This window comes from Clupea harengus, chromosome 11 (genome assembly GCF_900700415.2).
Source record: "Clupea harengus chromosome 11, Ch_v2.0.2, whole genome shotgun sequence".
Taxonomy (NCBI): domain Eukaryota; kingdom Metazoa; phylum Chordata; class Actinopteri; order Clupeiformes; family Clupeidae; genus Clupea; species Clupea harengus.
Genome location: NC_045162.1, coordinates 6852538 through 6864667, shown reverse-complemented (window position 1 = coordinate 6864667; position 12130 = coordinate 6852538). Strand labels below are relative to the sequence as shown.

The following is a 12130-nucleotide window of genomic DNA, read 5'->3' as shown; positions in this document are numbered from 1 at the left end:
GCTGGACCTGCCCAAACAGACCATCATCAAGTTCTTCCAGAACCAGCGCTTCTACGTCAACCACCCGGGCAAAAACAAAGAGTCGGCCGGGTTCCCTCCGGTGACGCCGGCGGCAGTGGCGGTGGCCACCACCACCACGGGCGCCGGTGACCAGGAGCTGACGGACTTCAAGGAGAGCAGTGAGCTGCTGAAGGAGCTGGACGAAAGCACCCAGACCAGCAACACCATCTTCTCCATCAAGATCGAGGAGCACATGGCAGCCGAGGCCCAGGCCGCGGCCGAGCAGGAGGCCAAGGAGTAGCCAGCCGCTCTCCTTGCACTCTCTCTGTAGGTCTGTGGTCTGAGTGGGTTTCTCTCTTTCTCTCGCTCTTGTCGCTCACTCCACCTCTCTCTCTCTCTCTCTTTCTCTCTACTGGTCTTAAGGCCGACACCGAGGGACTCTGTTTCAGACAGACTCAGCTAATGCTGCGGTGTTCTGCTTTTTTTCCATTTTGTAAATCCTGTATTATTCACTGTAAAGACTGACGCATCGTTTAATAACCCGCACAAAAAAAGATAAAAGAGAAAAAGGAAAAAAATCTAAGTCTGTTGCTGTGGATAATTGCTGACTGCACTTGATGTCTGTTGTTTTTACACTGATTTTGAGCTACTGATTTACCATTTAAAAAAACGAATTCAATGGAGTTTGATAGACTTTGATAGATGTTTACGTATGTGGTGTTAACTGGATTTTTAAAATGCATATGAAACTGAAGCAAAGAGGAGGACCAGGCCTTAATGTTGAGGTACAGAGTCTAGCACCTGCTGACTGATTTGTTATTCTCCTAAAGGAATAAATGAATAAATAAACAATTCAGTGTGACAAATCACTCAAACTCTGGACCCTCTGATCTTTGGGCTTTTTGGGGAGTATAGCTCAATCTTATGATTTGTTTGGAAGAAAAAGATAAATATATTATATAGACATATATTAATTGTAAAAATATACAGTCTTAAAGAAAACTATGCCAACAAATGCCTTGTACTATATGGCACTGCCGATGTTAAGATTATTTTGCAAACCTTTGTCACTGTAATTTTCGGGATCTCTAAGCAGTTAAAAAAGAAATGTGAATCACAACCTATGTTTGTTTTTTTGATTTCCATGACTTTGTCGTCCTACGTTATTTATTTGCAGTTCATGCAGTGTTCTGATGTAATTATGATTTTGGAAAGTTTCTGTTACATAGCGCTTTTTATTTTACTGAACTTTTTCTATTTATAAATGTAATTTTGATGGGCAGTAAAATCAAAAGTGTCTTAACGTTTTAAATGGAAAATGTGCTTTAACGGTTGCCTATGAAAAAGTGCTGTATGTCGAGCAACTCATGCTACAAGCTTCACAATTAATGTTGTATGCAATTTTTACTATCATGCAAATAAGCTTAGGTCAATTACTAACCTATAGGACACCTTAGAGAGAAAAACATATGCAATTTGTGTGAAAATTGATGTTTGCCATGTGTCTTCCTTTGGTTAACAATCCAATTCAAAGCTATTCCTGTATAAATACTCTGTATAAAAAAGTGTTTCTTTTTTTATGAGTTTAATGCAATGAGAACACCAGTTATTTTGTTACGACTGACTGTTTTATAAGTGTTTCTCTGTTTCTTTATGCAGAAATGTTCTAACTAGGAGTGGTTATTGATTGTTAATGACACAATTAAACTGTTTGTATTGTACCCCAGAATCTTTGTATTCGTGTGACCAGAAGACGGCCCGGTTGAAAAAGAATATAGAAACGGAAATGGATATGTCATGAAATGAAATAGTAGTGTAACAGCCAATAGTAAATAACAATGAGCTTTCACAATTCCAACTCAAAACAACGTTGAATGTCCAGACTTTTCTATCAGGAATCAACAGGAAAATTGCCCTGATTTTTCGCCACCATCAGGAGAGACTTTTGGCGCTCACTGTCTACAGCACATTGGTCTATAGAGCACCGGTTCTTATCTTTCTTTTTTTTCTCCTTGTGTTTTTTTTTGTTCTTGTTTGCAGCATGTCTGAACTACCCTGATAATTAAGGGTAAATAAATCAGTGGTGTTAACGCCTTTTGTTAATGAAATCATCCGAAGGGAAGGGGAAGAGTAAACGCTGTGGAGGTGCAATGGTCTTTTCCTGATCTCCATCGTGAAGAAAGTTCAGCTGTTCAGCTGTGTGCCACCCGCTCTGGGCTTTCTTCCACATACAGTTTGCGCTTTTCTAGGAATTACTGTGTGTGAGAGTGCCTCCAGTTTGCTCTTCAAACACACACACACACACAGACACTCTCTCACACCGACTCAGACAAACACACAGATGGGTCTTCCTTTTTAATGTTTGGTGTAGACCCTGCTGCTGCAGGATGGCGATGTTTTTTTAACACGATTTAATAATTACAATTTGGTTCCATTTCAGTGCCTTGCAAGGTGAGCACAACGGTAACCAACGGTAACCGATTCATGTCATACTTATCGGAGGGTCCAGTGAATGTCTAATAATTTGATTCCCCCGTGATTCTCCGAGAGTTATGAACTATTTTCCAGTCACAGCTTCCGCAGGATCTGAGATGTCAACACAACAATACGTTTGTGATTGGACCCCTCTGTAGTCCGCACCGCGCTACATGTGGAGATCAGAGCTTCTGATAATTGCCTCCAATTCCCAGTCCTTGATTGCACCTCTACATCTGTCATTAACATCTATATAAAATCATCAGTGACACTAGAAACACCCAGATTCCAAGGAGCTTCAAAGAGTAAACAGAATTTCCGCTCACGTGGAGCGTAAACAGAATCACCGCTGATGTGTCACACCTGTGTTCAGCAGCACGCACGCCCGCCACACAGGATGTGGGGCTTTGAGACTGAAACTGTTTCGTGTGCGGATGACGGATGTCGTCGAGGTCGAGGCTACTGTTCCATCGGCAGCATCAATGCTAATAACTTGTCCAGTTAAGTGCTTACCATGGTGTGCATGTGCATGGTACCAGGAAGAATGGTGTCTACTTAAAAAAAAGAGAGAGAAAGAAAGCTAATGGACTATAAATGGATACATTTCCATCCAAAACATACGGGGCAGGTGCTTAGCAGAGGTGACTGGATCTGTGGTGGTTGACAAAATAAGCTCAGATGCCATTTTTGGTGGGCATACGAGTGGTGGAGACGAGGATTCCAGCTCAAATCTTTATCCTCAGCCTGAGCTAACTCCTCTGATGCGCTGCTTTCAGGCTGGAAGCTACCCCCCGCACACGCACAAACACACACACACACACATTCTTCTATTGACTGAGGGCCCTCCATGTTTGCTTTCACTTTCAAAGTGTGTTTGTTGTCTATTCCAGTGTTACTTAATGCAAATTCTGTAATATCTCACTTTGGCTGACAGTGGGAGGTCTGGAAGGAGTGCTCTGGCAAAATGGAGAAATGGAAGACCGTTGGCTGGTTTTCCTGCTTTCTGTGCTTTTCAAGGGACTGAATAGTGCATCGTGCTGTATGTTTACACACTGCTCAGTACACAAGCTCATTTTAAAATAGCACAGGAGTATTAAGTCTGACCTCAGACTAAAGATGTATTTTGGTGTACACCTCATCACTGCACATTGTACATACTGAGCTAAGCCATTGGGGTAAAATATAAACCAGTGAAACCTTCAGTCAACTTCCCTTCTACTTTCACAGTCAGATGGTTCTTGGTTTAATTAAGACAGCAAAATAGCGTTGATCTACACTCAAAAGTACACACTTCACCTTCCTTCTAATATCATACAGCATCTGTCTTAATATCCATCTCACACCTGAGTATTGTCTAGGGTTCAATTGCATAGTCTATGACACAGTGTATGACCTCAGAGAGGGGTCAGCCATGGGTCAAACACAGGAGTCGCTTACAGTTTCAGGTACTTTGACCTTTGAAAAACAACATGCTCCTGGAACAAATCTTCCAGCCAGCCGTCAGAAAAGACTCCTTAGTTTTTCAGTTATCTACTGCCGGAAGCACAAGAGGCCTTATGAGGAGGTCTTGGACAGGCATTACATGGTGAGTACAGACCCAAAAGGACATCAGACATGTTTTTATTACACTGCTGCTTTGTACAGTAGCAATGGAAGCCGATCAAATAGAGGTAGGTGGTTGCTAAGAAAAAATGCTTCAGTGTTGGTTTATCAGACTTTACCCTCTGATTATAAGAGCATCATGCTCAGGTTGCAGCACAACAATAGCAGGTCTGCCTTGTGCTGGGAGTCCTCTGCTGCCTACCCAGCAGCCCTTGGGACTGCGCAGTAAATCAAACAGGAAATGCAGCAGAAACGCTAATAAAGTTATTATAATGATAGCGATCTCCGTGGAATCGCTTGGCGTAAATCAGGAAGTTCTCCATCTCCTGCTGCTCTGTTTGGCAACTTGAACGTTTAAACTGTTTTCCTTTTTTTTTTGTCCTTTTCTTTTTTCCCCTCCCCTCTGTGATGTGGAGGAGAGGAAACAGAAGGTTGGGTGTGGGAATTAATAGCATTAATCGCTGTGGTGCGCTCCTCTCCAGCTCGCTCCTCTGCCCTTTACCTCCTGGTCTAGAAGCAGAAACAGATTAAACAGAGGGGGCAGCCCTGGGGGATGCAAGCATCTTTCTGAACATATTAATTTTAGCACACAACTCACACACACACACACACACACACACACACACACAGAACACAGTCAGGCATGCGCACACACACAGGCATGTACACACACACACACACACACACACACACACACACACACACACACACACACACACACACACACACACACACACACACACATGAATATGCATACTAATTTACAGGAAAGAGGCACCAGGCTTCAGCATTATCATAATTTCTTTTATTATATTTTAATGTTCATCTGAGCAGCCTATGCAGCACTCATGTGTTTTTCTGCCACAACTTTTAAATCCATACAGTACACACACACACACACACACACACACAAACACACACACACACACACACAAACACACAAACACACACACACACATATACATACAGTATATTCCTAAGTGCCTCATTGATGTACACAAATACAGGACACTGGGACCTGTCAAATAGGATATACATCAAGTGGCACGCACTGTAACCTGATAGAAGAAATTATACGCACATCCACTGAGAGAAATGTGCTTGGGCTCTCCTAATGATACCCATTATTTCAAAGTTAAGCTACCTATACCCGGAGAAGGGGTCATTTAAAGGCCTTGTAGTCAATAAATCACTCAAAAGAAACAGTTGTGGCTGCTCTGATTAAACTTTTAGGCCATCCATTTTTCCTCCTGGATGGAAGCTAACAGTTTGCTCTCCTTGCCCTTCTTCATGCCCACTGATACTGTGGCATTATTCCTGGAGGAATGTCAACCGGAGTGCAGAATCAGGGCCACGACGTGGGCACTGTGTTCACGTCTGTATTTCCAGTTAAGTTATTTCTGTACTGTAATTGCATTAAAAGCAGGAGGTTTCCCCCAGAACAGCGGTTGACTCTGTACGGGATGTGGCCCCGAGTAGCTACCAGAGTGGGCAGAAACTATCTGGGTCATCAGGCTTCACGGGGCATCATTACTGCTTTTAGAGCCTGTTGTAAAATATCTCAAAATATATATATAAAAAAAGGTAAATGCTGTGTAGTGAAAAACAACAGAGCTTTCCCCGAAGTCAGTCTCAATGTTTGCAACATTGTTAACGGAGATTCTGTTGTCATTTTACATTCTGAAATCTGGGAGTCCTTTTCAATCTGTGGAGGTAATAGCCCACAGAGTTTCCTGTTATTGATGGGGCCTTGATAGTTCTTCGATCTTTAAGGAGATAAACACCCTCAGATCTCTTACAGTCAAAATAATATTTTTTCCCAGAAATGGAGTCACCATAACAACAGTGTTATGTATCTGGTGATTCACTGTACTGTTACCACACTTACTCATACTAAATAGAAAGACTTGTGGTCTTCTTCATACACGTATTTTGACTAAAAACAGGGTGAACAGAAAACATTGGACCTTTAATCTTCAAGACCTGTTGTTCTGGTGTGGGTTTTTAAGCACCCTGGGGATTTCTTTCCTCGTGGACCGCTTCGGACATCCGGTTTCAAGCATCACAACTGTTATACAGAGGATGAAGTGGCCTGCTTTGACAGTGAGGTTAAATGGGAATGGAGTCTCCCATCACTTCATTATGCTTCAGTCCCATCAATCCCAGAGACCCCTCACAGAGTCCCCCATGTACGGCTTGGCTTTAATCACGTTTAAACATGCCAGTTGTTGGTGCTTCGATTAAAACTAGTCATCATGGTAACCTCTTAATTTCCACAGGAGACAAAACGTGCCTAAAGTCACTGAGGTTTCACAGCTGTTTGTTTCATTATGATTAGGGTTCAACATTTGACAGTGAAAAGAGACAGAGAAAAAAGCTTGCTGCAGAAAGGTGATACTGTGTCAAACACCCCTGTTGATATCATGATGTACTCCGCTAATGAGTGACTTTCTCAGTCCTCACATGACTTGAATCAGAGTAATAACTATGTAGGTCACACTAACACAGTTGTCGCGTATGTCAGAACGCTACCCTAACAAGTGGGGAGTTGATTGGGGAGAAATGACTCAACAAGAAGTTCACTAATTATCAGTGACAAGAATACTAATTGAAGGAAAAAATTAGCTAAAAAGGTGAGGTCTCCTTGCTAATTTGTTTTCCATTTACATTATTACCTTGTGTGTGGGTCTCACTGCAGGAAAAGGTTCAGGAGATTTACCAGGGTCTTATTTTTAGGTTATCACTTTCAAACAAACACCTAACACTGGTAAACACATTGGAGGTTCATAAAAATGCTTTTTTTAACAAGTCCATAGAGGTGTACAAAAATGTTTAATCAATGATTCCATTAACTTGCATTTGAATGAAGAAGGGCTAGTTGTTATTATACATGAGTTCTTTTGTAGCCTTCTCTGTATCTTATGGGTCAAGTCAGATCATGTATCTATGCATGGGTTGCTACGAGAGGTGATGCGTGGTGAATGGTGGCGTGTCGCAGGCCCTCACGTGGCAGAGTGCAGTGATTCAGAGCACAGCTGGATGGCCCGATAAACCATACACACACACACACAAGCTAGCCAGCCAGCCAGCCAGCCACGAAACACGCCTGGCAAATCCAGAGGCAGCCCAACACCAGCACCAAACAGCAACGACTACGACGACGACAACAACAACATTGCAGGGGGGAGTCCAAACACACAGCGCGAGTCTGTCTGGGAGCCCTGTGCGGTGTGATGAGGTTAGGCCCCAATCAACACCAAGAAACATGTGTGTGACGACCAGCTCTGGCCAATCCAAGAGGATCCTGGAGCCAGCTGCCTGCCCTCGAGTCGGCTCCCACCTGCCAGGAAGCAGACACTCAATATCCACATGAGGGAAGCAAGGCAGAGATGGGCCAATCAGACACTGTTTTGGCACCCTTCCTGGGAGAGCAAGGAGACTGACTCATGCGGGCAATGCCAGACTAGCTCGCGCCAAATCGCTACTTTCTGGCTCGATTATAGACAATGCAGTTATTTCTTTTACATCACAGTGTATTAGCAACAGATTCAACCAAAGGTGTACACTATGTGTTTTTATGAGCGCATGGGAACATAACCTCATGATCCTTGTGATGTTTGCAGGCTACAATCCTCTATCAGCTGTGTTATACCCAGGGGCGGCCCTAGCACATTTGGTGCTCTAGGCGAGCTTCACTCCTGCCGCCCCCCAAATAATAAATAAAAAATTCCCCCACGAAAACGGAATTGCAACTTTCAAACGCTATTTTGCCCTGTAAGACTGCATTTCTTTCACATAAACACAACAACGATCGCGACGATGAACAAACATTAATTCAAGAACAAATCACTGAGAAAATGTCACGCCTGTGCTGGACTACGCTCCGGCCACGCCCCCTCTTCAACTGTTGATGGACACACACACACACCTCCACGTCATCGTCCCAATCGCATGCAAATAATGTTTTCTTAGTCTTCTAAAAGTGAATCTAAAATGATATAACAAAAGTATGTATTATCATAATTTGTTAAATTTAGCTATTATGTAGTTATTAAGCATTTTGGTGTATTTGGACAGCCTGACATTTTTTTATTCCAAGATGCATAGCTCTTGATTAGTTGAATCATGTCTAATTAAACTGGCTAGCTCACTCCACCAAAACTAAAACTGTCCAAATTTGATTACTCAATTTTTTATAACGCAAAATGACGCAAATTGCGGTACAGCTGAACTTGAACTGATGTTTCGACTGAATGGCAATAACAAGGAACGTCACAAGTCACTGGCTAGCTAGCGTTAGCTAACTAGCAAGATTACATAGGCTACAATCCATCCGCTAAAGTTGACAATACAACACTTGGATTTTTACCAGTATTCCTCACTTGTTGACAAGTTGCCGTGTTTGGTTTCCTTAATGGGTGTGCTATGCAACGAGTAAGATATGTGTAGTGTTGTTGCACTGGCTATTGGCTTTATATGTGCGCCCCTATTTCAATCATGTCTTTTTTTGTATAATGTAGAATAAATGGACATATCATTTTTGATATACCCGCCTCTGTAAAATCGTTAAAGAACTATGTGACAGGGAGTAGGAAAACTTTCAATGATAAGGTACATCTTTTCTTCTTTACTCCACTAAAGTCCCGGGGGCAATTCACGCATTCGTGAACGTTTTCTTATCTGGAATTCATTCTAGGCTAGAACAGGATTTAAGGATTTACCTTGGCACGTTTCTCTTCTTCTTCCTTTCTTTTCTTCTTAAATTGCGCCCCGGATGGCTTTTGCCTCTTCATTATTTTGTTCTTCAAAGTGTCTTGAACACACATACACTCTAACCAAACGCCTCACTAGGCTAGCATGTTCTGACAACACCAAGGACGTACGCACCCCTTCCGTTTTCGATTTTTGGCTCATTTTACCCTAATGTTAGATTTTTTTTTTATGTCAAAATATTGGTTGGAGATATAAAAGGGGGCGCAAAAAAAACTCTGTCCAGCAAAAAAAAAACACAATACTTGTTTTTTTTTTTTTTTTGCTGGGCGCAGTTTTTTGCGCCCCCCTCTGAGTGGCGCCCTAGGCGACCGCCTATACCGCCTGTAGGAAAAACCGCCCCTGGTTATACCTTACAGACAAATCAAAATCCACTTATCACAATCTGACACAAATCATACCACCGACACATGACCTGGAGGTTGGCTCTGATGTTCTCTGTGTTTGATAGGCCTGCTGTAGTTAACATAACTGATTGCTAAAAAACACCTCTCGGGGGCTAAATTGAGATGTTGCCAGGCAACCACGGAGTACTGATATCGAAGCATAGGTACAGTGCTGTCTGTGCGTTTCCACATGTGTTGTTTACAGTATATGATTTGCATCAATCTGTCCAGTGTTACCGCTTCAAAAGATGGAGACAGAATTGTCAACACCGAGGTAGACAAAGGCCGACACCGCACCACACATGGTAATTAAAATGTTCTTGACTCTCAAAAGCATGTCAGCAAAGACACTGTACATGTCACTAGTTCAACTAAACCTGAACAGCGTGTCTGTCTGATGAAGACATCTAGCAATTTACACACTGCGTATGCGAAAGACAGCTCTGTGCGATCGTGTAGCCATCACCTTTCAAAATGTTCCTAAAAAATCTGACATTGTGAAGCAAGTCTAACACCATTGCTGTCCAGATGGCTGCAACTGTTTGTGATCCTGCGTAACTGTACTGTGGTTTATTTTCTTGCACAAAATATAGCTGCAAAGAATTCACTTCACGCAGTCTTGGCTTTTTTTTCAGTTGTATGATTTTACAGGTCACTTTGATGTCCGGTCACAACGTCATGTTGGGACCCTACCCAGCACCGCGCACCTCCTCCAGGAGTCAGGGAGCAGGCTAATCAGTCAACGTCCCTTAACTGAAAGCGACATTCAGTGTAGAGGGACACTTCATCAGTCCATGTGCTCTCTGGGAATTGAACCCCTGACGTTGATGCTATTGACATGTGCAACAATTAGAGAACTACACACGAGAATACCGCACCGCGTCCCTCCCTCTCCGTCCTCTCGTCATGACCTGACCACGCAACACTCATAGGCAGGAAAACAATTTGCTAAACAACACAGTCATCGCCATTTGCTCAGTACGTGTCCCCCCCTTGCTCTTTTTCTGGGATTTCGCTTGAAGTGGCCACTTATTATCTCAAGCACTAATTGAACCCATTTCCCTTTTCTAAACCTGTCTCCCTGCATTCATTGTAAAGCAATAACTCATCGATGAACGGCAGCGCCACTCGGCAGCAAACCACTCGTTCCGGCGCCACCACTCAGGAGATGACCAAAACAGACTCTCACACACACACACACACGCACACGCACACACAGAGACACACACATACACACACACAGACATACACACACAGTCTCATATCTATTCACATCCATTGGCTCATTATCGAACTTGAAGGGCATTTATTGTTTGCCACTTGGCAAATTAATTGAAAGACTACCTCTTGACTGTATCATGTAAACTGTGCTGTTGCATTTTTAAAAAATCTGTGGAAATGGGTGTGAAGAGATCTGTTGGACTCCTACCCTGTTTGGCCATAGCGGCTTTCAAGTGTATCCTTCACTAACAGGCGACTTGGTGCGACTGCCTGTCATTGTAAGAGGACAGTTTAATGTAGTGATATGTTGAAAGCAGTCATATAGTAGCCCAGAACTTTCTAACAGTGAAATACAACAGCTGCTTCGGAGACACACGCAGATGAACAACCTGCAAGTTGAACCCTTGGAAGTTGAACATGAAGGCATACATAGCCATACTCATTAAAGCATCATCAACATTAACTTACAAAAAAACAACATTTTCAGTATTTATTCTTCCATTCATTTCAGTGCCTGAACAAGTGACAGGGCCTTAAGTGTAAAAGTTTCACCAAGCTAGCCACAGTCAACAACAGACAGAGAGAGAGAGAGAGAGAGAGAGAGAGAGAGAGAGAGAAAGAGAGAGATAGGAGAGAAAAAAGAGTTGCACTATTAAATGGATGTAACAGCTGTGGAGGGCTGAATAACTCGTTAGCTCTGTGCATTTTAAGTCATTAAATCACACACCTCCTCACCTACCCCTTCATTTGCAAAGGGGACTGGATTGTGGTGCTAATTAACGTGATAAAGAGTTGAACAAATCTGATGGTAGCGCCGGATTTAGGAGGGAAAAAATAATCTGTTACATCTGTATTCTCAAACACTCAGAAAGGTGCTACTTTCATGTTTAATTAATTAAGCATTCTCTGTAACTGTATCCTGACAAATACAAACCAATTAGAAATAGAAGAGAAATGTTTACGTCTAATTAATGGGTATATTCAAGGGAGACCAGTTTAGGCCTACTTTTAACTATTAACACAGATCTCCCAGTGGTGTTTCTTTAGATCACAAGAAAGTCAAATAAAACAGCATACACAGAACAGTTTGGACAGGTGATCAGAACATAGCAAACCTAATGATGTTGTGTTGGTGTTGGCGTTGGTGTTGGTTACACGGTGTAGAATATCAGGACACTGCCAAATTTCAAAAAAATTCTGACGAGGTACACCGTTGGGTATTGGTGATTCAAATGGTCAGTAATAAGAAATGGAATATGATTAAATAATTGATTAAATTCAAAACCTTTTTCTTTTCCAATGATTTATGTAAATGTTCAGTTATTTAAAAAAAAAAAAAATGTATTTAGCTGAACAACTTCCAGCCCCCCCCCCCCCCCCCCCTCCCCCCATCTCCAGGGAAGAGCACCTAGTGGATATCTAGCAAATTGCAGGAAAGGACAGGGCCTCTTTGTAGAGGTTCCCAAACTAATAGTAAAGAAACCAGTTAAATCACTTAAATGAAATGTATCTTATTGTACATGTATGTTGGACTGTGTGTTTAGTATAGAGCCATTGTTATGACAGTGTCTTCATACATAACATCAAAGTACATTGTACATAAGGTTTCACAGTGATCAGTGTCAGTTTGTGAACACCAACAGGTCTCTGTATGCTAAAAGAGTTTCATAAATTCT

General features: G+C 42.3%; 1 protein-coding gene across 9 annotated transcripts in view; it reads left to right on the top strand.

The window, feature by feature from the left end:
- LOC105891822 (DNA-binding protein SATB1) overlaps window positions 1-2090 on the top strand; it is a 51112-nt gene extending 49022 nt beyond the window's left edge. For all 9 annotated transcript variants that reach the window (XM_031575848.2, XM_042709044.1, XM_031575844.2 and 6 more), the window contains one exon: window positions 1-2090. This exon is cut by the window's left edge and continues 326 nt beyond it. In XM_031575848.2, the coding sequence (XP_031431708.1) occupies window positions 1-301 (301 nt within the window). In that variant the 3' untranslated portion in view covers window positions 302-2090.
- Window positions 2091-12130: the final 10040 nt, after the last annotated feature.